The following is a 26,370-nucleotide window of genomic DNA, read 5'->3' on the forward strand; positions in this document are numbered from 1 at the left end:
TTCGGTATCCCGCATTCGTAAATCCCAGCTCTCATCGACGGGTTCTAGTCGGCATTTTCAGTGACCAACATCGACTGTAACATCCGTCACATAGCATCATGAATGCACCGACGAAGGCCGCGAGGGTGGCCTCAAAGTGCATCGAGCTTGACTAATTCAAAGCAACTGTCTTTCTGGCGGTACTTTTTCACGTGGCTTCATACAAACTGTGATTTCACGGGGAGATTTGTGGAAGGGCGCTCGTTGACCCCCCTTGTACATTGTCTTGGGGTTCCTCTAACGGCATACCGATAGTGCGCTTGAAACGATGCAGCCACTCAAGATTGTCTGCTGAGGTCTGGTTCCAAGGGTCGCCGCTGAAAGCAGTTAGGCTCCAACCGTTCATGTATAAGATCAAGAGGAAACAAGACTTACTCTTCATAAACAATGAATCGAGCTTGATGCTGGATTTCGTGGTCTGACGGAACGTGACTATTCGGGTTGTTGGGAGACATGGTTGCGGCAATCCAGCGTCGCAGCTCAAGAGCAAGCCAACGGTTGAAATTGGAGTCATTGAAGAACGCATAGTTCCGTTTGACTGTTGAGAATTGCGGGTGTGCGCTGCGGCCATCTGGTCCGGTGCTTCCGGGCCTATGCCAGTCCGGAATATTCGAGAGTAGAGGAGATATTGGGGAAGCCTGGGCGGCATCACTTTCTGGAGAAGCGTCCTGTGAGACAGACCCTTGAACCAATGGCGGGAGAGAGTCACTTCCTGCCTCCTGCAACCAAGCGCGTTGGTTCGGCATTGCTAGATTCCGCCACAATCCCCTGTCAAAAGGGACACCTTGGAACTGAAACGGAATCGGGGGCTCGAAGGGTTCATCTGTAGCAGCTCTTCCATCCATGAGGTCTCCGAGAGCTAGATGTTGAGAATCTTTCTCAGTGAGTCGTAAGGGGGATAACGTATTTGAACTTTCGTGTTGAAGAAGACGTGTTCTCAAGCGAAACGCGGTAAGCCAGCCAGTTGATGAGCTGATGAGGTTGACTAGCCAGTTGACAACCAAGTCGGCAGGTGACATTCCCCAACTCTTGCCCAGACGTGTGACTATCTTACAAGCTTCGTTCTGTAGCTCTTGATTGTTGAGAACATTGGGTCCAAGGAGCCTATGTTTATCAACAAAGGTGTCAAGCTGCGATTCACAGGGACATTCATCGAAGAGACTGCGCTTGCCTTTGATCTGAAGAACAGACATCATACTTTCGGCTGGCGATCTTATCGGCCCAAATCGAGCCTCGCGAGTGAGATCTTCTGACGAGGTGATTAGATCTCGCAGCCACGACTCGGGTTTCGCACCCTTGTCACCCTCCGGTGACGAGACTTCCGACGCAAAGACGATCCTGCAAGCCTCAAACTGGATTTCTCTGTTGTTGGGCAAGTTCCCTGTCCTGTCGAAGAACAGTCGTAGGAAATGGTTGAGCTCCAGCGTGAGCAACTCGTATGCGCTACGAGGCGATTCTGGAGGCACGCCGCTTGCTTGATAGGGGAACGGAGAGAATCTTTCATATTCGATGAGATCTGGTAACTCAGTTAGCTCAGGCATCCGCGGCACAGTATGAAGTTCTCTCACAGGGTGGAACGGAGTTTTCGACCATATCTAGGACTGCGTCGTTGAAACCCCAATCTCCTTTCCAACTGGCCATGTCGGACCCCATCTTGAAGTGATCCGCGAGATGGTCAGTCCTGACACCCCAAGTATCGAGGGATGCGCCGCAGAAGCCGCAACGAGACTGGATTTCCGGGACGGTAATCTTCCAGAGCTTGGCGGACCAGTCAAGAAGCCCAGCATTGTGTACCAGACGTAAGTGCTGTTTGAGGTGGTCCTTCCTGTTGAACGTTCGTTCCTGGCAAGACGAGGGGTTGTGACTATCAATGTGCGATTGAGTAGGCTCAGCTTCTCCACAAAAAACACAACATGCTTGACCTGTATCAGGATTGACGGCTCGGGGTCCTTTAGGTGAGCAAACCCATCTTTCGAGGGGCATATGTAAAGACTTTTCGTGACGCTGCCAGTCATGTTTCGTTCTGAATGTCTCCGTACAAAATGTGCACTGGTACTGGTTCCGAGGATGTGCGAGGGAAGTTCGCTTCGGGCGTCTACGTTGCCGTGCTCGACTGCGAACAGCGGGGCGCGGAACAGAAACGGAGTCTTTGGAAACGTGGGAGAAGGCAGAAGCAAATGAGCCACCGCTTGAGGTTCCAGCGCTACTGGCTGACGAGGTGTGATACAGAGATCGTGCTGGCTCGTCGGTGAAGCTAGCATTGAAGCTATCGTCTGCGGCTACGAGAGATCAGCTTTGATATGTGCGCTCGACCTTTGACACTGACACAACGAAGAGTCGCTCATTAAGCTTGGAAACTTACCCGAAGATCCTGCGTGGGTAGATGCCACGGCACGTGCGATATCGCCAACAGTAGCAGGCTCGTGTTCTGGAGGAGAGTCGACCCATCGCTCGAGGGGATTCAGACCCTGATAGTGTGGACTACTTCTAGGAGCTGGTGTTCCTGGTCTCGCGGGGACGTCGATAGGTCTCGTCCCAGTACCAGAGTTTCCCGAGTATGGTGACGTAGATCGATGACGGCCTTGTACTTTTCCGCGGCGACGAGCGTTGATCAACCAGTTGGTGATTTGGATCTTGCTGAGACCTGTTTGGTGCTGCAGAACCTTCTTCTCCTCGTCGTTTGGATACGGATGGTGGCCGTGGGAAGAGAGCCATTGTCTCAATATTCGAGTTGAGTCACGAGAGAATCTCGTGCCAATCTTGGGTGGTGGAGGAGTCGATGTAGTGGAAACGTTGAGGGGCTCGAACGAGCCGCTTGACCTCTTCGAGGCCTCTGGAGTCGGGAGTTGTTGGACATTGGTTGAAACTATACGGTTATCGTCCATGAGGTTGTTGAAAGCATCTCCAGTGAAGTTCGGCGTGGTATCTAAGAAAGTACAGTTGCATCCGAGAGACACGCAGGATATACAGCGGTCTTGAGGTTGGGGTTGTTGTGGGAGCTGGCATTGATAGCCCCATGCGGTGCAGTTGGCACAAGACGTCGAGGGCGTCGCCCATCCGCTTTCGAAATTGTCGCTGATGTAGTCAAGGGCTCCGTCGAAAACGAAGGGGGAGCTTTCACCGCTAAATTGTTCAACAGGCGTGAAACATAGAGCTTCATCGACGGCGAGGTCTTCGATGGCGAGATTGGCCCTGGGCTCCGGTGGCAGGGAGATCTCGGCGAGGTTCACGAATGTGTTCACAGTCGAAGAAGTATTAGCTGCATCCGAGTTATCCATCCTGTCGAGTCTCAATTCCAGCACGGCAGTCGCAGCAACAACCCCCCCTGCCAAAATCCGGGGGAGCAGTGAAACTTGTCAAGGGTGTCAAAGCCCCTGCCAAAGACCGGGCTGATAGGGCGTGATTGAATCGATAAGGCGTGATTGAATCAATAGGGCGTATCAAGATATGAAGAAACAATGTCCAACGTGAGATGCGTATTCATTCCCTCAGGGGAGTCACTAGACTTGGACTTTGTTTTGCTCAAGAGTGGAAGAGTCGTCGGAAGTCTATCCGCACTTTCATGCGTCGACATGACACGGGATCCACCAAAGCGCTCTACATGATTGGCCCAGCGTTGGATGTGTCAAGTGCGCCTTACACTAGAATCGCAATGGCCGGACCCATCGACTAATAACAAGCTTGTACAATGTGAAGTCTAGGTCCGAACCCGGACCCAAGGCCTTCGTGTGCGGTTGACCTTGATTGAGATGCATGGGGTTATCCAAAGTAAATCGGGCTTACTTCAACTTGTTGATGCGTCCAAGACTGCCATATGGGCTTTAATAGAGCTTCACTCCTCTCTGCCATCTTGCGAATCAGTAATAGAGTTCGAGAGCAACTGAGGGTCTTGAGAAGCACAAATGACCGAAAGTAGACCAACCAAGAAGCGAAAAAAAAGTCTTTGTAGTGGGTCACTTGAACTGGCATGCTTCTGGACCCTTACCCAAAGTCTTTGTCTTCGCCTCTCGCAGAATGTCGGGCGCACCTGACGCATAATGAATTTTTCTTTCTTTTTGGCAGTGCGCTTATGGGTATTAATGGGTAGAAACATTGCATTTGGTATTGGCTTTATAGGTTTTATGTGGAAAGCCCTGATTCTCACCACTTGACAACGGCCTTGCCCAAAAACACCAGTACTCAGCTATTACACTAAGCCTACAACATCAGTCGAGCCAATTATTCATCAGTTAGCTTTCTTAGCCTATTAAATATGGGTGAACGGGAGTCTTCTGGCCCAACATTGGCGATTACATTGATACCAATCGGTCCAGAAACCGAAGCCAACGATATATCCAACGTCAACGACGATGCCACAAGGGATGAAACAGAAACTCTACGATGGTCTTGTGTCGGTGGAGCTGCGCTCTTCTTGATGTGCTCATACGGTAAGTTCGGCCATAGGCTAGCCGCGCCGTTTTCATCCTCTAATTAGACCCGACTGACGAGTGTCCAGGATTTTCTCAATCGATCGGAACTGTTCAATCTTTCCTACAACTAAACCAGTTGAGCGACTATTCTGCACAGGACATCGGATGGATCACGGGCCTGGACACTGCTGTTTCGCTACTATGTGGCATTCAGGTCGGTCCTTTGATGGATCGCTATGGTTCTAGGCTTCTGGCGCCGACTGCGATCGGGCTCACAGTCGCGAGATTCTTCCTCCTCGCCGAGTGCAACAACTACTGGCAAATTTTCCTCTGCCTAGGTGTTTTGGGAGGCATTGCCTCCGCAGTAGCCTCAACTGTCGCAATATCAGCAGTGGGCAAGCTGTTTATTCGTCGTCGAGGCCTTGCAATGGGTGCGGCGATGGCCGGAGCTTCATTGGGTGGCATCACCTTTCCACTGGTCCTTCGCCGGGCTTTCCCGGCTTTGGGCTGGCCTTGGTCTAATCGGGTGATGGGCTTCGTGACCCTGGGTCTTATGGCCATCGGCATGTTTTTCCTTTTGCCGTTTCCCAGATTGATCCTACCCGCAGCGGTCTCGTCGAAGAAGAAATCAGCCGCACTCAACTTTGACGCATTTCGATCAGGACCTTTCGTTTTCATCACGCTCGGGTTTTTCCTGTACGAGTTTTCTATCACTGGCGTGGGCGTGCTGTTGCCAACTTTTGCGGTCAAGGCTGGCCTTCCGTCCGCTATGGGTTATACTTTGGTATCAATCCTCAACGGATGTTCATTCTTAGGCCGCCTACTGCCTGGACTTGCGGGTGACTACGTAGGCCATTTTGACGTCATACTCTTCATGACTTGCCTCTCATTGATCTTTACCGGAGCCTTATTCGTCCCGTTCGGAGGCCAGTCAGCCGGAATACTCTACGCATTTGCTGCTTTATGGGGATTTTGCACTGGCTCGTTCCTATCAATCCTTCCTGGTAAGTAGATTCTCAGCATTTAATGTTTTGAGCTACTGGATGGGTTACGGTTTTGACGGCTGACGGGTGGCTGCAAGTCTAAGGGACTTTGAGAACAAGCTGCAACTCGTGACTAAATTGGAGACACCGATGGTCTCCCGGTCAAGGCAAGCTTCTCTTAGAGTTCAGTTCCTTCGTCGTCGACCTCCGTCAGTCAGTCAATACCTACCGTCGGTCCAAGTTGTCATTGTCGTCCTCCTCCTCATCGCCGCTTACTGGGTTCTTTAACCTTTCTCTTGCTGAACCACATTCACACCCCCTCCCCTCCCTCTTCCCCCAACACCTCTGTCCCTTGCCCTTCACTTTCACCCTTCCAGATCCCCACCTTGCTGTTACACGCCCTCCCTTCTCCATGTTCGTGGGAGGACCATCTACCTCATCACATCTCCCCACTCTTCGCGGGTTGGGATCTGTCGCTGCTGTCCACACCACCTCCCCACGGCGTAATTGGAGGTGTCCTTTTCACCCCATGCAATTTGTGTCCTTTTTTATTTTTCCACCTTCCTCTTGTCACTTCTGGGTTCACAGCCAGCCAGCAGTTACCCAGTCTATCCTCTAGGTGCCAAGACCCAGTACGAGGCTAATGAATGCCGCCACGTTATACGCTTTGCATGGCGGCTGGATGCTTGCAACGAAGCCCCCAGTCTCTTGGTGACGGGATGCAGGTCGCATTACTGTTGCGAGTCCAGGTCGGCTGTCAACCGACAGAGGAGAGTGACCCGCACATCTGTTTCCTCGTCTCGTTTTGCTGATGCCACGGCCCACGACTTGAATTAGACTGGGCTGGAACTGACAACCTTCCGTTCCCTCTGAGAAACTCAACCTACGGATACTGACTGATGACTTACACGCATACCCACGCACACCTCTCTCACGGCACACCACACACTCACACTCCCACTTCCCACGCCTCTCAACTCACACTCCAGGGCCTAGCTTTTTCTCACCCTTCACCCGTCCGTCGTCTTTGATCCCACACCTTACTTACACGCCTTCTCACACCCACACTCTCTGACTCTCCCGCACACTGTTTTTTTTTTTCTGCACTTGTCACTCTATCTCATTACACTCCCCCAGGGCCTTTTCCTTTCACACTCCCCCCAATTAAAACTCAGAATCCCACACTCCCTGCCAGATACGTACTTTCTATACGGATGATTATACTTTTCAACCCATGCCTGACTATCCGTACCCGTACCTGTCCTGAGCTGCCCTTCCGCTCCCTCATCCGTGGTGACAAGACCAGTTCCTATAAGAGAACCGTCTAATCCGGGGTTGGAATTGTCCTATTCGGATCGGTACATTTGCATCGCACATCGAATCCACAGCAACACCCAGCTCCAGCCCTTCCCCTGCAATAGACAACGCAAGCCAAGGCACAACGTCAAACAACTGTGCGCGCCTCTTTATTGGAGATACCCAGCATCCGTGGTTCTGGCTCTTGTACCTACAACCTACACCTCGTTGCTGGTCCCCGCTACTCATTAAATATCGTCGCCCCTCCCCGTCACCTAGACCAGATCGGATCAGCCCATCACATTATATATCATCTCTCACCCTCCCCAGCCTTCTTACCTTCTTGGACACATTCGCCTCTTCACCAAAGATCAACACTCGCCTTCGCCATTATATATATACACAACACCTCGTCTTCTATAAACTACGATGCTGTCCATCACACCCCAGGGAGATCACCACCAGCAGTCCCTCTACCTTCCCTTCAGACCGTTGTCTTCCTCGAGCCGCCCTTGTACCGACTTGCCCTTCCTCAGCAGCCTCGCCAGCAGTATGGGTCACAGCCTTCACGTCGGCAACACCGTCTCGGTGACGCCAGCTTCGCTCAAGGACTCAGCCAGCGTCGCGCAGGCCCTCGAGATCGCCAGAGAGAGCGAAGACGGAGCCTCAGACCCGACTGTTAGCAGCATCCTGGAGAGCGCTATCAGCCAGATCTGGGCAAAGGTCGCCGCTCAGCCCGAGTCCTATGTCCTCAACCGGGACGAGTTCGCCGTCTTCAACTACTTCCAGCACCGCTTCATGGGCAACAAGATCGCCATGGCCGCAAGAAAGCGCTACTGGGATAACGCCCGCGCATGAATCCCAGGCCCTCGACTTTGCTAAGGGACCAATATACACTGGTCCACTGCGCAACCTGACAGTTGCGCGTGACCGGGCATGTAACTTGGCATCTGGAGCTTTGTATACGAAGCAACAGTTCTGCAAGTAACATATCCTCTCACACACCAAACGCGAGTCTCGCTCTCCCAGTCTGGCATTTCCTTCGACTTTGTACACGGGAAGCACCGCATACACACTTAGGAGCTGCACCCCAAGGGTTTACACGATTTACGACTCTCGTTTGTCGACATGCACATTGGGAGGTACATCTCGCTGTGGACGCAGCTTTGCCCACTACCCCGGGGATTCTCAGCCGGCGCCCGCATATCCTCTTCCGTGGAAGAAGTAGCCAACATCGGACATGGTATCTATTCGCCTTCGCCACAGCTTGTATTCCAAGCAGGCATCCGAATCCGCCATACTCCGCCAGGGCCCTGGTAAGGTGTTTGCCGTACCCGAGAATCCAGTCTTGGCTGTCTGCGCGCCTCGGTCCCCTTATCCGTCCCATAATCTCATCAGCCCACCACCAAATCCACCAGACGCATATATCCGTTCTAATACCCGAAAAGCACCCACTTATCAGACCAAATCCCTGTTCCGGGGCGTTGCAACAACGACGGAAAAGTGGGTCGAATTCAAGCGTCCTCTTACTCCCCTTTCCCTTTCTCCAAGACCAGGGCCAAAAAAAAAGTACCTCCACCTTCTCACCAATCCCACTCCTCCTAAGACTGCTCCGCGCTCCCCCAACATCCAGCGCGGCGGACGTCAAAGCGCAGGTGGTAGCCCGCACTTGGCCAGGAGGGAAGAGAATGGGAAAGGTTCCGGCAGGCAACTCGGACCCGGGAGTTAGCCAGTAATCCACGGGCTGGCTCATCGAGAGTCCCGATGTGCGAGACATAGTGAACCTGCAGCCTGGTTCAATGTCTTGAAATCGACTGCAGGCATGCGAATACCTGTTGCGACATGCATCATCACATTGCTGCCTACCATTCGGTTCTGACTGCCTCAGCCTTTTGGTGGCTCGCTAAACTCCCGAAGCAAGCGAGTACGCGAAGACATTGAACTGCACGACTGGTCATCATTTAGCGCCTCTACAGCACTGCGAGAGCAGGTTTGCACAGACATCGAACGACCGCTCCGCTGTTGTATGGATGTCACTTGGACGACAAGCGCTGCAGCAACTCGCACAGCGATGATACTCTGCCACGGTCAAGTATGTCCTACCGCACGGCTGGCCTGGCAGCGGCATCATCGCTTCAAGTTGAGACGACTTGGACTGGCGGTGTTCAAGGGACGACTGGGTTGGTTTCGGATCACTGGTTGCCGATAGCCACTCCAGCCACCGGCGGCATTGTACTACTTTGCTGCTCCTCACACACCCTTTTCCTCGCTCCTCCAAGTGTGGCTTGGCCAGCGCTCGAGGCGTCTACGTGAAGAACCGCTAAGACGCTCATGACACGACAAAGTATGGTATCATTTCACTTTTGCAGTGGATTTGTGCAAGTCAAGTGTCTTGAATCGGGGACCGCGCGAGCCAGACGGATGATGGGCGATACTGTGTGTCAGTTTAAACTTTGGGATTATTGTCGAGAATGAGCGGCGATGTACAAATGTCTTAGTGCGGAGGGAAAGCAATCATGGAGCGATCGCCGGAGAAGAGATGGGGCAAGTGTGATGTCATCACACGTTTTCGAGTTGCACTTTTGGCGCAGGCTAAAACTTTTTTTATTCTATTCATGTTCATTCTTATTCACAAACATGACACATGCGACATGGCATTTTGTACTTTTCATGTATCATAGACATACTCCAGAAGGTGGCATTCCGGACGGCAGTGTAAACACTGGAGAAACAATTATGTTATTCATCCCCATCAACATTTACTTGATCATCTTTCTTGTGACTAGAATCCATGAACGTGCCTGACAATGATCCCTTCAGTACTCCGTAATGTGGTAGTCATTGAGTTCCTGAAATAATTTGCATTTCCAAGATCGTGTGTCTGTACGGATAATTGGTAGGTACTCTGATTTCGGAAAGGAAGGCAGGCGCAAAGGCTGTGGTTATGGTGGTTGCCTCAGGTCAGCTTGGATCCCGGGCTGGTTCTTGCGCTCCTGCGTGTTTAAGGTTATTCGGCGTTTTGTTTGGCTTGCATGGTCTGGCAGCTGCGGAGTGTGCGATTTGGTGACAGAATAGGAAATCCAGCAAGGAAAGCACCTGTAACTTGAAAGAGCTCTATGCTCCTGCCGCAAAGCAGCCGCCAGTTTGTTTGAGAAGGTTCAGACTTTTTTTTTTTTTTTTTTTTTTTTTTTTTTTTTTTGCTTCTTGCCCTTCTTTCCCGTCGGGTGTTCCTCCTTCCTGTCCGCTTGATTTTGTCCCTCTCTCCCTCTCCAGTCTCTCTTGCGGAGGTGGAGGGAAGCTCCTACCTCAAGTCCGGCATGAAATTCTTCCTCATGGTTTTGAGGCAGGTACCTGAGCTGAAAGAATGCAGGCGGAAGGAGGAAAGGGAAAGTTGATACACATTAGACACAGACACACAGGCACACACACTTACAAAGCCAACCACACGACAACAGCCACAGCAGCTCTCTCCAGGTTCGCGCTTCTTGGCTTTCTTTTGACTCCCACTGCTTCCCCAGACGAAGTCCACCTTTGCTATTCCATCTGTGATTTGCCCTCCGCCAGCTCGTCCTCCTCGCGAAACAGCCTCGTCAAAGCATAACTCAATATCGAATGGTGGCTTCACTCTAGTGCTGTACCTTTTCCCGATACAGCGGTGGACTTGTCCATTACATTTACTTTAGCCAATTCCGCCCGCCCGTTGTCTGTCCAGACAAATCCTTTCTTTGGGTCTTGGCCTCTGACCATTAGATCTGTTCCTCACCGACTCCGTCTACTGCTCATTTGATCGGATTCAACATCATAGCACAGCTCGCGCGGTCTTCTTTTTACCTTTGGACGGCACTCTGCGTTTGCCAATCATCACCCACACTGTTGGAGTTGGATCGTCTCGTAGCGGCGTTTACCTCTACATTCTCGCTGTCTGCCTCGGCGCCGCGCGCGGATTGTCGTATCTATTCCACCTCATCATCTCGATACCTTGTTTACCGCCTCGGCGCCATAGCATCATCTCAGTAAGCAGCACGCAAGGTACGTCCACAAAGCATCAGAGACCAAGCCAATTGTGGTTCGGCCTACAGCCCTCCCCGCTCCCTTGCCAGCCAGCCGCCCAAACCGTTATACTTCCAATAGATGCGGATCTACGTACTGTATCCCGTCTCTTCGTTTACCAAATCTCGTCTGGCGCATGGCGCCGCCTACTTCTTAGTGCCTCTCAGCTGCTTGCACTGGCGCTTGACCCTCATACTTGCCTTTGAGTGGCGTTCACCGGGTTCGCTCGCATTCCTCCCCATGCTTCCCCACTCCTCCTCTCCCTGCCCGACCCTCTGGGATTTGGTGGCTTTACTCGATGCGCCGTTTTGCTCACACTTACTCTTCCGTCACGCGGTTTCTGACACCAACCACCAGACACGCACCGTACCCAACCCAGAGACACTTCTGGCCTCAAGGCTGCAGAGTGAGGCGTCGAGCCTGAACCCTCTACAGGGTCCCAAGATGGCCCCTCGGCCAGTCACTCGGGCGCTTGCCTTGTCTCTCTTTGTTCTCGTACTGAACACGGGCTACGTGGCTTCACGTAATCTGATTCCAGCAGCGGCCTTGTCAGACTATGTCACCCGCCAGCAGGGAATCATTGCCGATACTCCGGCACCAATGGGCACTTTGCTAGATGCAGAGGGTGGCCAACAACAGAAGCCGCTCGACTGTTTTCAAGTTGCCCAGCCAGTGCTGGGTCCCAAAGGCCCCGTCTACCAGGCGTTGACGGGCAGCTTTGATGATGGCAAGGGTAAATCTCCGACGACGGACCCCAAAGACTGCAAGGTGCAGTTGATGGACCACTCTTTTGGTAACAGCTTTGACAAGCCCTTCGTCGGTAAGTGGCATGGCATTCTCATCACACCACCACCGACGCAAATCAAATGCGTGGTGGATAACCCGGAAATAGGTATCCTGACTTGGAGTTGATAGGCGACTACAAACCTCCTGGCTGCGACTTCAACCGCGTCATTGTAAACTTTACTGCCACCTCTGCAGGCCGCCAACTGGATCGGCTGGCTTTGTTGTATCTCGGCGACACGGAGGTATGGAGAACATCCACTGCGGAGCCCAGAGCGCCGCCCGGAATCATCTGGACCTATTGGAAAGACATGACCCCGTATCTTAGTCTCTGGAAGACTCCTCAGAAGATCATTTTCGACTTACCCAACCTCATCGGTAAGCCCATGTCCCGTATCCCAGTTCTTCCAGGCTTCAAAACCAAGTGACCTGCCATCCCCGAATCCTTCCTTCGGAGACTTCGGAGTGGGGGCCAAAACGGCTAACGCGCCGCCAAGACGACAGGTTTACGGGCCCCTTCAACTGCACCCTGACCGCAACCTTTTTCAAAAGCGACGTCGAAACCGACAGTGCAACCCCGGCTGACCTCATCATCCCCATCTCATCACGGAACGCGTCTTCCAACACAGGCAGTGCCTGGCAAGTGCCTGAACGTGAAGCCGTGAGCATTGTCAAATTTCCGCGCAATGCTAATCGAGCAGTCTTCTCCGTCTCGGCCAATGGCCAAGGAACCGAGGAGTTCTGGTGGAGCAATGTCCTTCAGAGCGATGCCGCAGCATTCAATGCCACCGTCGGTATGGCTCCGGATGGAAGCCCATGGCGTGAGGTGCAAGTCATCATTGATGATCAGCTAGCCGGGGTACAATGGCCATTCCCTGTTATTTTCACTGGGGGCGTCGTTCCCAGCTTTCACCGGCCGCTCGTAGGTCTCGACGCTTATGATTTACGAGAGCATGAGATCGACATCTCGCCTTGGCTCCCGGTTTTGAGTGATGGCAAGGAGCACACATTCAAGATCAAAGTCGCCGGCCTCGCGGATGACGGGCAAAAAACATTCGTGAATACCACGGTTGGCAACTTTTGGGTTGTCTCTGGCAAAGTTTTTCTATGGCTAGACGAGGAGGGCTCTATCACGACTGGGAAACCGCCTACTGTGTCAATCTCCGACCCTGATATCAAAATCACTGGTCGTGCCCTAGGAAAGAACTCTACAGGCGCCAACGAAACTCTTGCATTTAATCTGGATGTGACGAGAACGATCTCTGTCAAAGGCGAGATAGTCTCCAAGAAAGGGACCAAGAACCCTGAATGGACTCAAAAGTTGTCGTACACCAACAATGCGACGCTAGGCCAATTTGGACGCAATGGCTTCAATAACTTCATCATCACCGGGACAGACGAACTGACGGGCATGGGCACATACAAGTCAACATACTCGTACCCGCTGATCGTCAATCAAACTGCCAACATGTCAGCGAACGGAGACCTGAGCCTGGACGCAACACTTTTCCAAGAATTGAGGTTGGAAGTCGAAGGTGTCGGTGTATACCCGACCGGGCTTGAGGCTTACAACAACCCAACCCGCAACAGGCAGGGACAAAGCAGCCAATACAAGACTTCCAAACTCTCGACGTTCCGGAACGGAACGGCAGTCTTCAACATGCCGGCAGATATGAAGAGCAGTTCAGCATTTGGCACTACTCGGCAGGTCTTCCGGTTCAGCGGCGGCCGGGATGGGGCACGTGACGTGGAGCTATACACAAGGAGAGTGAGAGCAAGCAACAACACGGTGCTCTCCGACGAAGAAAAGTCTGCCGATGGCCGTGAGAAGGTTTTGACCGTCTCAAATCCTTTAGGGGAAGCCAATTAAGATCGGCAACTGTGCACTAGTTACAGGTGGAGGCTCTCAAGTTTCAACTTCCAAGAGACTAGTATAGGGCACTCAAGAACAACCGTGAGCAGGTGCTGAACAGACATGGACAAACATGGACAAACATGCCTTGTCGGACTCCGGATTACACCGACCAGCTGGAATCTGGCACGGACGAAAAGGCGGGAGGCTTCAGGCTACTCTAGCACTACTGAGCTGGCCCAAGTGCACTGGCAGCTCTGCTAGCCGCTTGTGGCAGAGGTGAGAAAGTGTCTCACCTTACACTGCCGTTGGCAAGTTGGCAAGGTTGTCGAATCGGGATTTGCTTTTTAAACTTTCGGGGTTAGAAGCAAACGGCGAAATAGCCGTCATCTCCCCCCCTTCTCACCCCCGGTCTAGTGTAGTGTATTCGTACGCGGTCCACCATACGAACCTATCAGCTATGGTTCGGTGCAGCCTGCTCGACCGGGGTACAGAGATGGAAAAGCCAGGGCCAGCCAGAAACCAGCCAGAAACCAGCCAGAAACCAGCCAGAAACCAGCCTGAACGACAAGACAGCCTGCTGCCAGGCGTGCAAGGCAGGGAGGAATAGAGTTAGCACAGCCTACAATTACATCCCTTGGGATAAGCTTTACGGCGCGCCTGCCAAATCTCGTTCCCCTTTCCCCGGCAGCGATCTACAGTGAATCTGGTTGGCAGGTTGAGTTACATCGCATCGCGCTCTGGCAGGATCAATGAGTGCCAATACCAAGTACTTACGGTACTGTATGATCTCGAGACCAGCAATGTTTCCGTCCTTGTTGGCCATTCGTTGCGACTTTTCATGCCAATTCCACTCTTTGCTAGGGAAGCTTGTTGGAGGGTGACTGACTGTTCATCTGCTGCTCATGGCACGACATTTCCTCCTTCTCGTACGGGAACCAGCCCCTGTGCGAGAGCTCGAAGGCATGTCATGCACTACCAAAGTCTAAAAAGACCCCCAAAAAATCCCACGGCAAATCACAAATCCCATGTTCTGTCTCGCCTACGGTGTAGTACTGGGGGGTCTTGGAGGGAACTGCCTTTCCCGGACGATATGCTCCACCTGGGCAGATTTGTCGTCCATCTCATCATTCCTCCAATTCCATCTCGTGCCCGTCGAGACGACTGTCCAAAACACACCAACCACAGACGATACGCAGATTACGCAGTTACGCGGCTTTCCCAGCAGTGAGGGAGGCTAGCGCGCCGCACCAGCCTCTCAGCAGCAACAACACGTATGGACAGAAAGCCTAATGAGATTTGCAAGCGCTCGATCCAAGCCTCATACATCACAGGAAGCCCGGCAGTCTGGGAGAGAGGGACCCTCCTCAAGCACGCACACACGGCACGCCGCACGCCTCACGGAAAAGCTCAAAGAGGGACGCGGGAATGACAAACTATGGAGGGGCGTGTGGCGCTTGTATCGGTCTGTTCCAGTTCCATTCCCACACCATCTCTTTTTTTCGCATTTCAAGTAACGAAAATAGGGGTCATCGCCGTGGAGCTCTATGGCGATCGTCGATGTACAACAACAAAGACACTATTAAGAAACCTTAATATTCCTTTTGCCTTGGCCACCGATTAGTGATTACCGGTATCATTCTTCCTCACTCTCACTCACTCACTCTCACCTTCCCTCGGACACTACGCGCACTCGCATCCATCCCCCATAAACTTTATAATCGTCAGATGTCCATTCCGTCACAGATAAGCTTTGAGAACATTGCTCACCATCTCAGTTGCCTAAGTTGCCTTTGCAGCGTGCTTCCCCATCGAACCTGGTGTCCGGGCGATCGATCACGGTAGTGCGGTCTCCAGTCGAAAATACCACGCTACGGGGCGGCCGCCTCTTGTACAGGAATGGCAAGGTCGCAGCGAGTAAGTCTTCGTGGGAGCCGCTTTGGCGGTTGGCGGCTGGCTTGGCCACAAGCTCCAAGAGCGGGACACGCCTCGTGTCTTCGTACTCGTAGTTCGCGACTATTTTTCGCAAGAATCGGGTTGGATTTCCTTGGCGCTGTCGCCCATTAACCGACCAAGATGGCCAAGCTTTCCTCCAACATTCCATGACAGGCCTGGCTCTTGGTTGTGTGGTTGTGATATGGAGTACGGTACTTGACTCACGCCCACCCCTCCATTCTGGTATAGTACTCTTACGATAAATAGCCGAAGTTCTACCTAGAGAGCACATCAACTGCCAAGTTGAGGTGAACCGGGGGCGGTGATTGGAGGATGATCTCAAGACTTGTCGTCCCCATAGAAGATCTCCCAGTGCCTGGCGGGAGGTGACCCCATTACACGCCCTTTCCGAGCCTATGAGCAGCCCCAGGCCCGGGCCTCGGGTGGGCAGTGAAAAGAAGGTTTAGAGCCGCCGTGGGTGAAGATGCGGGTCTCTCTTTGTGCCGTTTTTGTCCCATGGATTCGCAACGCATCGCAACGCACCGCACGGGAGCGTACCGCAGTACGTAACGCGAAGCGCGGAGGTCAGCGGAGTCTCAACGTGACGTTGGCCGGGGGGAGGGTGAGGGGGGATTTGTGGTGTGAAAGAAATCGTGCGTCTTGTAGATGTATCGGTACGAATTCACCGTACATCACCGGGCCGGCATGTGTATGCCAGTCAGCGGGATACAGGGCCGGGGCAGGTGATTAGGGTCAGCATCACACGACCATACCTTACGAGCCCTTCTTCACGGCGCAGCATACGAATACATACTGTTACGGGGCGCTTCGGCGAGTGTGAGGCAGCTCGGCGAGGCCAGATTGGAAGCTTGAGGCAGAGTCGAACTCAATAGGCGAAGACCGACTTGGTACTGTCAGAGAGAGACAACTCAGACAAGAGACACCAGCTGGACCTGCCAGGCAGCCCACACGCCCGACAGGACAAACTGGAGAACCGAAAAGTCAAAAGTCTAAAGAAGCTCCGTCAAGTTGTAAGAGCATATGCTGCGGTTGCGCTGGGCACTGTTCGATCGTATGTTTTGTTCTAGAAGGTTTCTTGGACTCGGGAGTTGAAGGTGGGAGTTCCTTTTTCTTCTTTTCTTGGGAACACACTGCTGCGATGCTGGTCCTATCCTGCAGCCTGCAAACCGGGGTTAGGCCGGTTCAGCCATGTGCAGTTATTTTGACTTTCCTACGGGAAGTCCTACGGACTTTGAACTGGGGGAAAGCCTCTAGGTTCAGGTACGTTTGGATAACTTAGCGATGCCGCGATACTGCGTTCTGCGAGGGGGCCTGCTCTGCCGCCGCCGCTGCTGCAGCCTGCTGATGCCATACAACACAAGCAAGGGGTAAACCCTACAAGGGACGAAAATTTGCTGGCTCTCTCTCTTGCTTGCTTCAAGATGAGGCATCTCCTGCAGAAGCATGGCCTCGGGCATGCGGGGGGGGCGACAGGCTGCTGGGTAGGCACGCATGGCAAGGCACGAACAGGTCAGGCACAGCAGCAGCGGCGGCGACAGCAACACTGCAAGAGATAGTGCCTTGTCGCCTGATGGGCTCGATGCGAAGCACCTGGGCGGACGTGATATCGGTGCAAAGCGAATCGACGATAATGGACCACCGCCCATGCGAATTGCTACTGCCGGTGTCGGTGCCGATGTGCCGATGCCAGTATCAAAGTTGTCAACCGATCATGACCGACCGCTGGTTGATGCTGCGGTAGGTTGCTCTGCCATTCATTTCCTTTACACAGCTTTGTCTTTCTCGGTGTGTTGCACCATTCAGACGGTTCAGCTCTCCAAGGGGGTGTGGTGATATGGCTCAACGGCACGTTGGGTACATTGCCCTATTAAGCCCGCCGTCGTTAAGCACAGCTTGCCATGGGGCATCGATGCGTGAACTTGCATATACACTTTCAGCCGTTGGGTCATGGCCCATTCCAGAGGAGAGAGAGAGAGTACGAGTTACATGCACACCGCAACGATTACCCAGCCATATTCTGACAGTTGTCGCAGGAGAGAGAACTGACCAAACTACGAATACTACAGATTGGACTATGCAGTACCGAACAAACCAAAACGCTGAAAGGGGTATGGAGTAGATGGTGTGACAGCTGGCGTTTTCCTGGTCCATGCCGTCCATGGCCTAGGCCTAGGCCCTTTGGGTGGACGGAGTAGAGGAAAATAGAAGGGGACGGTAAAGTGGAAGATGAAATTTTGAGAAAAGTACGATGCGTGTAGAAGCAAGCGTACCTACCGCTACAGGTATCGATGACATGGCAAAACGAAGTACGAGGCGTGTGTGCCCCGAGGGTAGTCGGAGAGAAGCAAAGAGGAGGGTGGGGCGGGCCACAGGTGGGAAAACCTTAATTACCAAAGGGGGCGCGTACATGAAATCCGCATCTCTGGCGTTCTTGCTCTAGCCTCCTTTGCGTTTGGTGGGTTGTAGTCATCATTGACAAGTCAAGCCACACACAACTCCTCTCTGCCTATACACCCTCCAAGGACTGCCTACGAAAGTCCCCTACAGAGGGAGGGAAGCTATCCCGTCTCTTTGGGTTCTGTAGTCACAAAGACATGTGATTGAGAGTCTGTCTAGGCCAAACACACACACCCGTCCGTCGTCCATCCCACCACACCTTTTTCAACCACAAGAAGCAAATCACGGGAATAGGAGACGCTTCACGGGAACAACTACGACTACTGATAGGTACTGCTACGGGCGGTTATCAGCACTCGGCGTCGACGACGAACCTCCCCACGCCTCTTTCCCCCGGTCTGGTGATCTAGCGTTGCACCACCGAATAAGGCGCATCGCGTATCGCGTGGCATCGTTCACGCCCTCACTTTTTCCTTTTCCTTTTTTACATTTGTGATTGATACTTCACTTTTCCGTCCACCTTGTCAAGCATCTCTTTCCGAAGGCGCCGTCCACCGCCACGGAGGATAGTCTCGCGGCATACCACTAAAGAGGGCAAGATTGGAAATAAATGAACGGGCATTTGAGATGCAAGCGCAAGGCTTCAGAGGTGTAGTGTAGTTTTACTTCAATGCCCCTCCCTCCTTCTCTAGCGTACCCCAATTCAATGTTGTCCCAAAAATGCAGTGAACGTAATGCAAATGGGGGGAGGGGGAGTAGTGATCGATCGACATCATCAACCGAACCCCGGAAAAGATGCGCAATCAGAGTACCTACCTACTTTCGTAGAAGAAGTGTTGGACTCTGACTGGCAAGGCAAAAAAGATGTGCGGGCGCTGAGATGCATGACATTTGCTGATTGACATGTTCATCCCGTCCGGGCGGGCGGGCAACTCAACTGTCAAAGCTCTCTTTCTCACTTGCTGCTCCCCGCCCCGCGTCACTTTTCATTTGTGTGTCTGGCTTCGTCTCTGTCAGCCGAGTCAAATCTTTTAATAATAGGCTTTTTTGGAGTTTAAGTTTTCTTTTGGATAGGTGGTTTGTAAAATCAAGGGACCTGTTGATGACGAGGACGAGGATGACGACGAGCGCTCTTCCGCTCGCACTCGCACTTTGCGAACGTACAGATGGAAATTTTCCCAAAGTTTGCACAAAACTTACAAAACCTTCGAGTTGGGTGTATACGAGAGTCCAAAATCGGTTAGGACGGGGAGCTTTGGGGCTTTTGGTTTGATGGTTCAAGCCTCTCTTTTGACCGTGCAACTAAACTCTTTTTTTTTTTTTTTTTTTTGCGCTCTTTCATTGCCATATCTTTTGGATTTACCTTTTTTTTTTCCTCTCGGGTCTACGGGTCTCGTCCAAGAGTAAAGCAGACTGTGGTCGGACGGGCAGATAGATTGGGCAAAATGATGAGAGGGAAAATCAACAAAAAAGGGAGAGATTTTAGTTTTGACCGCGCAGGTCTTGGACTCACTTTACGTGTCAAGGGCCAAAATCAAAAAGGCAAGTGGAAAAGAGGGATAATAAACATCCCACACCACACGAACGAGCACAGCACTGCTTTCCGTGTCATAGGACTTGAATGCGGACTTCAGGTCGATGTGATCCTGCATATCGACATGACTTGAACCAACAACCTTTTGCCCCCTGCGCCCTTGCTCTGACACCCGGGCAGAAAGGAATGGACATGAGATTTGTTTTTCTCCATCCCATAACCAACGCAGACAGTTGAGTCAATTCTTTTGCGGCGGTGAAGTAGGTAACACAAGAAGAAAAACCTGAATGTGGGATATAAACTTTAATTCCCTTTGTTCGCTCCATTTCATCAAGAAAAGATGTGTCAAGTCAGGAAGAAAATCTGCCCTCGCACTTGGCCCCACTTCCCACATTCCTAAACCATGGTTGTTTCCCCCAACCGTGCCACAGCATAAGTAGCACGACGGGCAGAAACCGGCAGGCAGGCAAAGGGAGGGGGGGAAAGATCTTGCTTGTGAGGCGTTCAGATATTTGGAGATGATGCTCGAGGGTGAGAGGAAAGAAGGACAAGTAAAGGCAGGGGGGCGTGAGTAGGTTTAGTGGTGGTGAGGGGGAGGCGTGGACAAAGGGTCAAGCAAGGTTTTGGGAAAGTATAGCATGCGTTCTTGATATTTGTTCACAGGATTTTGCTCGGGGCGTGGGCTGTTCTACCGTGGCTTGAGGATTCGGTGCCGTGCTGCACTATCAGAGTCTAATTATTGCTGGGTTGATAAGGGGCGTATAGGTTCAGCTTGTTCAAGGGCATAACGAGAAGGGGGAGTGAGCATTTCAGGGCCGTTGTAGCTGTTGTATTTGGGGGAGCGGAGAGGGGCAGGGGGGCGTGAGCTCGAGCATGGGAGACAGTACACGCGTACGGCCGTAACTAAGTGTGGTAGGAACTAGCAATATCTTATTGTCTTGTCATAAAAAATGGCCGGGCTATCTGTCTTAGTCTTAGGGGGTGTAGCATGGAAGAGGGCTGTTTGGACGAACAATAATTCTCCGGAGTAGATTCCGGTTGTCAAAACAACATCTGGCTAAAGGAGACGACTTGTAAACTTGTCTAGGCGATTTTGAGAACGGAAGATGAATGCTTAGATCTTTTTTGGAGAGAGATGGCTCCAAGAGTTGAGAATGAGGGGAGAAGACTGTGTGTACACCAGGGGACTCGTAGGGGCGTGTGGGCAGAAACTATTTTGTCCTTTTCCTTCATCATCGCGGGGTGGTGCCCTTTTTTTTTTTTTTCAGCGCAACCGAGCTGAAGAGTCCAACTAAACTATAAATCTGGTTATAGTGGTCATGTAGTTTTGTAGTCAGAGATGGGTAATCAAAGAGACTACGACTTGTTCGGTTTGTCTCCAACGCCGCACAAGCACGGGGCCAAACACGAAAGAGGGAACAAGGAAGATTACGGTGTGCGTTTTTTCGCTTCCCATGGGCTGAGCTTCGTTTGCTAGGGAAAACCTTCTTCATTTCCATCACAGCTTTTTCCCTCCCGGAAGCAAGTGTCGAGTTTTGGTTTTGGCTTTTCCTTCTTCGCCACCGCCACACGCGGCACCTGAACCTGAACCCTAACCAACCCCTTATTCCAAGTATCCACGGCGTCTTGCAATTGTCTGGAATTTGCGTTTCGAATGGTCCCCAGCGCGTGGTGCAAGGGCTTGGTTTTGCGGGATGAACCAACCAAGAGAACCAAAACTCTAAATTTCGATCTGACGATGCGGTCACAGAAGAAGAAAAGGGAGACAAGGTTTAGGGGTGGGGCATGAGAATGAGAAAGGGACTCCGAACTTTGCAAAACTCGTAATTGTGGTGTAATGATAGTCGGTAACTGTGACCAAGAAAGTGAGAGAAGGGCAACGTATAGAGCACGTTTCGTCGCTTTCTCGGTCATCCCTTGGTCCTTGTCCTGATCTTCGGTGACTTTGGAAATCTTACATCTGGTGTTTTCTCCCTTACCCCCCCGCACCCCTTTCCCGCCCTCACTTGCTTGCTCCTTCGCCTCCTTCCCGTCCCGGGCTCATCCCTCCTTTCGGCCATTTTTAGTAAACTGATATCAGCTGGGTGTCGTCCTTAACTGCAGAGTTGCGACCATTGTTTCCCTGGGAAATCTTGCACTGGATGGACCCTCGAGGATGGGGGGCCAAGGGAACACTACGGTAGCACCGTAGTATGGATACACGGACACGGACGATGATCGTTGGCTTGGATATAGATTGAACGGCGAGAAGTCCGTGATCCGCGATGCGTGATGCGCGGCAGCAGGAAAACGTGTAAGTTGTGATATTGTCAGCATCACTAAGGCCAAGACGAACAAAAGCAGGCGCCCTGCCTTGATCAATGCTGCTTGCTGCGGCTGCTACCACGGCTACTATCGACGCAAAAATATCCGATCCAAGGCAGAAAGTTTCCTCAAGAGCCGGAGTCGAAGCTAGCGAGGTAATTTATTCCTCCGAACCTCGAGAGCGAAAGAGAGGCAGAGAGTATCCATGAGCTCAGTACGGAGTACAGACCTCGGTGCCAAGTGCCCGCGTCCCACTGCTTGGCATCTCCACGTTCGGTATTGTGTCGTGTGAGCAAAGCAAGTCGCGACTCGCATGCAAAAGGCGGGTATGCCGGTTTCTCAATCGCATCCCGGCGGGATGGCAGAGACCGGCTGTCCCGGAGATTATCGACCGTTGCCGTGAAAAGGGCTCCATAATCTCCACCGAACTTACAACTCGCCGAAAAGCGCCCTCGGTCGGCGGGATGATGGTGGCGGTAGTGGCCGACGTGGTCGTCGTCGTTGTCGTCGTTGTCAATATCCCACCTTCGGCACAGGAGGGACATACGTAATCAAACCCCCCCATTCCGTGTGTCTCGTCTGGAGTTCCGTCCCGAGCCCCAGAGTGTATCGTCTGAAGTGGTCCGCGACGTCCCAAGATCCGAGTCCCGTGGGCGGGGGGCCCTTTTCTCATCCAGGGCCTCTGTCCAGTTTTCAGGGCCTCCTTCCAGGGTGAATAAACATTCACCCACCTGCTGGGAGAGAATCGCTGTCATGGTTCGTTGAAACTGACACTTGCCCCTTTCAGGGTCCAATGCCGCTGCCTGTCTCCCTGCCCGCTGGCCTTCCTCTTTTTTGACTTTCTCGTGGCACACCGCACAGGACTTGCAGGACGGAGCTGGATTCTTCTTTGAGCAGAAAAGGATTCGGTCTCGACTTTTGCCTTCTCTCTCATCAACCGTGTACGGATACAACTAGGGGGAGTCTCCAAAGTTTATAGTTCAATCCTTTTCTTGGCGCTCGTTTCCATGAGGCTCTGCTAAAACACGCCCGAGGGGTCAGCAACTATACGGTTATTCGAATCGATCTAGAGTGCGGGATCTCAAGGTCTTTGAAGGTTATGATCGACTCTAGGACACACACCACGGAGCTGGCTGCCAATTTGAGCCAAGATCCTCGCCGCCTTTGCGCTTTGGAGCTTCAGACTTTGTGGTGCGTTCGTCCCAGTCTTCCAAAGTCGTGAGGCTCTGCAACGGTGCCGTGGCCGCCGATTGATGCACTGGCTGTAAGGGGTCTCGGGCTCGAGTTGGTCTCCGAGATGAACAGAGTTCTCGTAATGATGCCGTAGTCGCGCCGTGGTGAGATGATGCTTGTGGAATTCAACTCCTATTCGTGATGCAAAATAGTGTGTCTAATTCACCCCCACGCCTCGTTTCGAGTACAACCCGATGTCCTCTAGATCTCGACCTGGTGGTGGGAACACACACGATGCCATTTCGCCTCAGCTGAGACGAACGGATCTGAGCCACGCCCTCCCGCTGCCGCTGGGTACTGCCCTCCTCAAAAGAAACCAAAAAGAACACCACACACCATTCCTCTCCGCCGTACCAAAACTCCCTTGCCCGCTTAACCTGACGCTGTGACATGACCGATCGATCGGTATGTCTTCCCATGTCTATCGCTGAGCCCACTGTTTTCAAAGTACTTCCCAAGTTAAACCCCTGAAGAAAACGGAGGGAAGAAAACATCCGTGAGGGATAACGGATCAACCAAGACGGATCTTCAGTCTGCTTCGGCTAGTTGCATTATCAACCTGGCAGCCATATCTAGGAAAGGGAAAGGACTTGTAACATCCTTCTCTTCGAGTAGTCTCTTGTCGGCTGTTTCGTAGCCAGAGCACTTGAAGTCCACGAGATAGACGCCGTGTTCCATCTCGTATATTTGGATGTCCACGTGCAACGCTACAAAATCCCGCTTGCCCTCGTCATCACCAACGACGTGAAAGCTATCTGGAGTTTTGCTACCCTCCGTGGGAGTTCCCGAGGCCTGATGCAGTGCTGTGGTCTGGTCAGTGAAACCTTCGCAGATCAGGAAGTATGTTAACACCTACTTGACGTCTCCCACCGGACCTTAATATGCCAAGGGTCGGCTGGTAGTTTATACCTCTTGAGAGGATCAATACTGCTAGTTGAATCATTAGCCCCTTGAGGGACGTATTCCTCAACGAAGCTGCCGTCGTTGCTAGGTTGGTCAGCCTCAGTGCCGTGAACCTTCTCATAGTCTTCGTCTGGCACGTAAGTCGCTCCGAGCTTGTTCAAGGCCTTGTGAATACACAAGAGGGCTTCCCAAGGCGCATTACGCGAGCGGATACCAAATTGCCACCTCACAGGCTTTGTCTTCTTCGCCTGGACGACTGGTGTCATGCCTTGTGGCCGTTTGCTGGAATCGTCGAGCCTAACTTGACTGTTCCTGGAGTGAGGCTTGAGGTGCCTTGCCGTCTCTTCCCTTTCTGCATCCGTGCGAGATGAGCCTGGTTCGTTGACGACGATCGTTGGCGCTGGGTGGTCCTCGGGGCCGGCCTTTTCACGCTCCATGTACTCCTTATGGTAGTTTGGTAGACTGCTCGGCAGGATTCCGATCTTGCTGATGTATGGTCGTTGTCCACCGACTGTTGAACCACCCGACCTCGCGGAAGACGCACTTGGGAGTGGACTGCTAGAGCCATCTTGATCTACTGAAAGCGATGACATGGCCTCTGTTGAAGGGTTAGATGAGATTTAATACGCGGGAAAACTCTCGCTGGTAAATACGTACCATTCACTTGCATGAGCTTGTTCTCGCGAACAATCATGTATGCATCTTTAATGGCCGATGGCTCCGCAGCCTGCAAAGCCTCCTCTACGTCCTGCTTCCCGTAACCCATAGTCTTACTGATCTTCTCTGTGACCTCGTTGTGCAACTTCTCCTGGACTCTAGGAGGAGCATTGGGGGCAATGTCACTCTTCTGGATGGCCTTGTTAGGGTCCACACCTGTGTTGAAGAACTCTTCGACCGGCGGCGCCAGATAAGGCGGCAGGTCAGTCACGAACCATGGGTCCTGACGGATATCATCAATGGTAGCACGTTGCACGGGGTTAACGACCAGCATCTTCTTAATGAGGCCTGCAGCACCAGAGTTCATCCACTGCGGTATGCTGTATGTACCGCGTGCAATCTTTGCGAAGAGACTGGGGATGTGTTCATCGTCGAATGGAAGTCTGCCCACCAGCAGGACGTAAAGAATTACGCCACAACTCCATACATCCACCTCAGGGCCAGCGTAAAGCTTGCCACCAATGACTTCGGGTGCGGCATAATTGGGACTACCGCAGCTCGTCTTGAGGAAGTTTCCGTCCGTCATGATATTGCTCAACCCAAAGTCAGCGATTTTGACATTGAGGTTATCGTCCAGAAGAAGGTTCTCGGGCTTCAGATCTCGATGCACAATCTTGTGTCGGTGGCAGTACTCGACGGCGCATAGCATCTGTTGGAAGAATCTACGCGCCTCGGGCTCCTTCATCCGGCCATTTTGCACTATGTAGTCGAAAAGCTCTCCACCTGCATACTCAAGGACCATGATGATCTCGTTGGGGGTCTTGATAACAGTGAATCTGTGCCGAGTCAGGTCAGTAACAGGTCTGCAGCAGGCGAGGGCTGTCCCGGATATGTAACATACAATTTAATGATGTGAGGATGTCGCAAAAGCTGCAGGTACTCGATTTCGCGCTCTACGCGGCCAGCCATGTCTCTGCTAATGAGCTTCTTCCTCGCGATGATCTTCAGAGCGACCTGCTGGCCGGTACCATTGTGGATAGCCAGCTTCACTTTTCCAAAGGAGCCTTCGCCCAGGGTCTTGATGATCTTGTAGGCGCCGATGCGCTGCTCCGTCTTGATCTTTTCCCGCAGCGGGGCGGTGGTATCGACGGGCGGCCCCATGTTGGCGATATTTACGGCACCGGATTGTAGTTCGTGGCGGCCGGCGGCGGAGGCGGCAGCATCGGAGGCGGCGCCGTGCTGCTGGGAGCGTCGTCGGATCTGGGAGGGCGAGAGACTGATATGGAGCTCCTCCTCGTCGAAACCGGAAGCCATGTTGTCGGTCGGAGGGGGGGGGATGGGGGGGGGCTCAGGTCGTTTTTGTTTGAATGGGGTTGTGGCCGGAGCAAGCCTTTGGACCACACTCAAGTGGGCATGACGAAGTTGGATGTGGATTGTGGAGGGGAACATGGAATGGTGAGGTGGAGTGGCTGCCAAGAAGCTCCCTGGCTCGTCTGGTTCGGTGCCAGGCTGTTCTGCACCTTCCTGCCCCCCCCCTTCTTTCCCATCTGCCTGCCCATGCCAGGTGCCACCCGACGACTCTCGCCCGCAATGGTGGGGAGAAAGTGCCCTGTGGTCTGTGCTTCGATGAGTACCCTCCCTTCATTTTTGCACTCCAATGCCTAGGTACGGATACGCAGTATTACGAAGTACAGACCTGCAGGCTATGATTACTCACTTCAACCTGATGAAGAAATCATCTCGAATTGGGTAGATATCCGTTGAATCGGGCTAGTCGAAAGAGAATACCGAGCAGTGCTGCCATTATCCTTAGTACATAGGTCCGCGCCCAAGGTAAGTAGTCGTTGATAGGATCCTCCTGACACCACCTCACCTCTCGTCCCATTGGGCCCAACATGGAAAACCAAGTAGAGTTTGAGGTGGGTGAGCAGATAATGGCTAGATAGATAGGTAGTCCAACACGCCTTGGGTATC

General features: G+C 52.5%; 9 protein-coding genes across 9 annotated transcripts; 5 read left to right on the forward strand and 4 right to left on the reverse strand.

Annotated features, from left to right (window-relative positions):
* Nucleotides 1–124: 124 nt before the first annotated feature.
* On the reverse strand, nt 125–3,558 carry BDP55DRAFT_124207 (uncharacterized protein). The gene is made up of 4 exons (XM_060565464.1): nt 2,402–3,558; nt 1,608–2,312; nt 415–1,555; nt 125–356 (listed from the first exon to the last, which is right to left on the reverse strand). The coding sequence occupies exons 1-4, from the start codon at nt 3,315–3,317 to the stop codon at nt 215–217; spliced, it is 2,904 nt and encodes a 967-aa protein (XP_060436022.1). The 5' UTR covers nt 3,318–3,558; the 3' UTR covers nt 125–214.
* Nucleotides 3,559–4,291: 733 nt separating this feature from the next.
* On the forward strand, nt 4,292–5,460 carry BDP55DRAFT_540302 (major facilitator superfamily domain-containing protein; the record flags this gene model as incomplete). Its single annotated transcript, XM_060568109.1, has 2 exons — nt 4,292–4,466; nt 4,535–5,460. 2 exons carry the CDS (start codon nt 4,292–4,294, stop codon nt 5,458–5,460), a joined length of 1,101 nt encoding a protein of 366 aa, XP_060436023.1.
* A 1,696-nt stretch (nt 5,461–7,156) lies between these two features.
* Nucleotides 7,157–7,585, forward strand: BDP55DRAFT_722825 (uncharacterized protein; the record flags this gene model as incomplete). Its single annotated transcript, XM_060578655.1, has 1 exon — nt 7,157–7,585. One exon carries the CDS (start codon nt 7,157–7,159, stop codon nt 7,583–7,585), a length of 429 nt encoding a protein of 142 aa, XP_060436024.1.
* A 69-nt stretch (nt 7,586–7,654) lies between these two features.
* BDP55DRAFT_124314 (uncharacterized protein) lies at nt 7,655–8,662 on the reverse strand. Its single transcript, XM_060565466.1, has one exon. It carries the CDS (start codon nt 8,502–8,504, stop codon nt 7,725–7,727), a length of 780 nt encoding a protein of 259 aa, XP_060436025.1. The 5' UTR covers nt 8,505–8,662; the 3' UTR covers nt 7,655–7,724.
* A 462-nt stretch (nt 8,663–9,124) lies between these two features.
* On the forward strand, nt 9,125–9,601 carry BDP55DRAFT_124297 (uncharacterized protein). Its single transcript, XM_060565465.1, has one exon. The coding sequence runs from the start codon at nt 9,209–9,211 to the stop codon at nt 9,530–9,532; it is 324 nt and encodes a 107-aa protein (XP_060436026.1). The 5' UTR covers nt 9,125–9,208; the 3' UTR covers nt 9,533–9,601.
* A 1,620-nt stretch (nt 9,602–11,221) lies between these two features.
* Nucleotides 11,222–13,430, forward strand: BDP55DRAFT_722826 (peptide N-acetyl-beta-D-glucosaminyl asparaginase amidase A-domain-containing protein; the record flags this gene model as incomplete). Its single annotated transcript, XM_060578656.1, has 3 exons — nt 11,222–11,597; nt 11,693–11,938; nt 12,058–13,430. 3 exons carry the CDS (start codon nt 11,222–11,224, stop codon nt 13,428–13,430), a joined length of 1,995 nt encoding a protein of 664 aa, XP_060436027.1.
* A 658-nt stretch (nt 13,431–14,088) lies between these two features.
* Nucleotides 14,089–14,899, forward strand: BDP55DRAFT_124582 (uncharacterized protein). The gene is made up of 2 exons (XM_060565468.1): nt 14,089–14,686; nt 14,747–14,899. Exon 1 carries the CDS (start codon nt 14,254–14,256, stop codon nt 14,641–14,643), a length of 390 nt encoding a protein of 129 aa, XP_060436028.1. The 5' UTR covers nt 14,089–14,253; the 3' UTR covers nt 14,644–14,686; nt 14,747–14,899.
* Nucleotides 14,900–17,110: 2,211 nt separating this feature from the next.
* BDP55DRAFT_124355 (uncharacterized protein) lies at nt 17,111–17,728 on the reverse strand. The gene has a single exon (XM_060565467.1). The coding sequence runs from the start codon at nt 17,526–17,528 to the stop codon at nt 17,208–17,210; it is 321 nt and encodes a 106-aa protein (XP_060436029.1). The 5' UTR covers nt 17,529–17,728; the 3' UTR covers nt 17,111–17,207.
* A 5,209-nt stretch (nt 17,729–22,937) lies between these two features.
* BDP55DRAFT_642343 (kinase-like domain-containing protein) lies at nt 22,938–25,822 on the reverse strand. Its single transcript, XM_060573446.1, has 4 exons — nt 25,298–25,822; nt 24,397–25,232; nt 23,693–24,337; nt 22,938–23,639 (listed from the first exon to the last, which is right to left on the reverse strand). The coding sequence occupies exons 1-4, from the start codon at nt 25,708–25,710 to the stop codon at nt 23,365–23,367; spliced, it is 2,169 nt and encodes a 722-aa protein (XP_060436030.1). The 5' UTR covers nt 25,711–25,822; the 3' UTR covers nt 22,938–23,364.
* Between the last annotated feature and the right edge of the window lie 548 nt (nt 25,823–26,370).

This window comes from Colletotrichum godetiae (genome assembly GCF_030913485.1).
Source record: "Colletotrichum godetiae strain CBS 193.32 chromosome Unknown BDP55scaffold_2, whole genome shotgun sequence".
Lineage (NCBI taxonomy): Eukaryota > Fungi > Ascomycota > Sordariomycetes > Glomerellales > Glomerellaceae > Colletotrichum > Colletotrichum godetiae.

Coding starts and splice junctions, on each gene's coding strand:
- BDP55DRAFT_124297 (XM_060565465.1), top strand. CDS start 9,209: ATGTACAAATGTCTTAGTGCGGAGGGAAAGCAATCATGGAGCGATCGC.
- BDP55DRAFT_642343 (XM_060573446.1), bottom strand. CDS start 25,710: ATGGCTTCCGGTTTCGACGAGGAGGAGCTCCATATCAGTCTCTCGCCC. Junction 25,233..25,297: donor CATCCTCACATCATTAAATT/GTATGTTACATA, acceptor GACTCGGCACAG/ATTCACTGTTATCAAGACCC. Junction 24,338..24,396: donor CAAGCTCATGCAAGTGAATG/GTACGTATTTAC, acceptor ACCCTTCAACAG/AGGCCATGTCATCGCTTTCA.
- BDP55DRAFT_124314 (XM_060565466.1), bottom strand. CDS start 8,504: ATGTCTCGCACATCGGGACTCTCGATGAGCCAGCCCGTGGATTACTGG.
- BDP55DRAFT_124207 (XM_060565464.1), bottom strand. CDS start 3,317: ATGGATAACTCGGATGCAGCTAATACTTCTTCGACTGTGAACACATTC. Junction 2,313..2,401: donor TACCCACGCAGGATCTTCGG/GTAAGTTTCCAA, acceptor TCGTAGCCGCAG/ACGATAGCTTCAATGCTAGC. Junction 357..414: donor CGATTCATTGTTTATGAAGA/GTAAGTCTTGTT, acceptor AACTGCTTTCAG/CGGCGACCCTTGGAACCAGA.
- BDP55DRAFT_124355 (XM_060565467.1), bottom strand. CDS start 17,528: ATGGACGGCATGGACCAGGAAAACGCCAGCTGTCACACCATCTACTCC.
- BDP55DRAFT_124582 (XM_060565468.1), top strand. CDS start 14,254: ATGCCAATTCCACTCTTTGCTAGGGAAGCTTGTTGGAGGGTGACTGAC.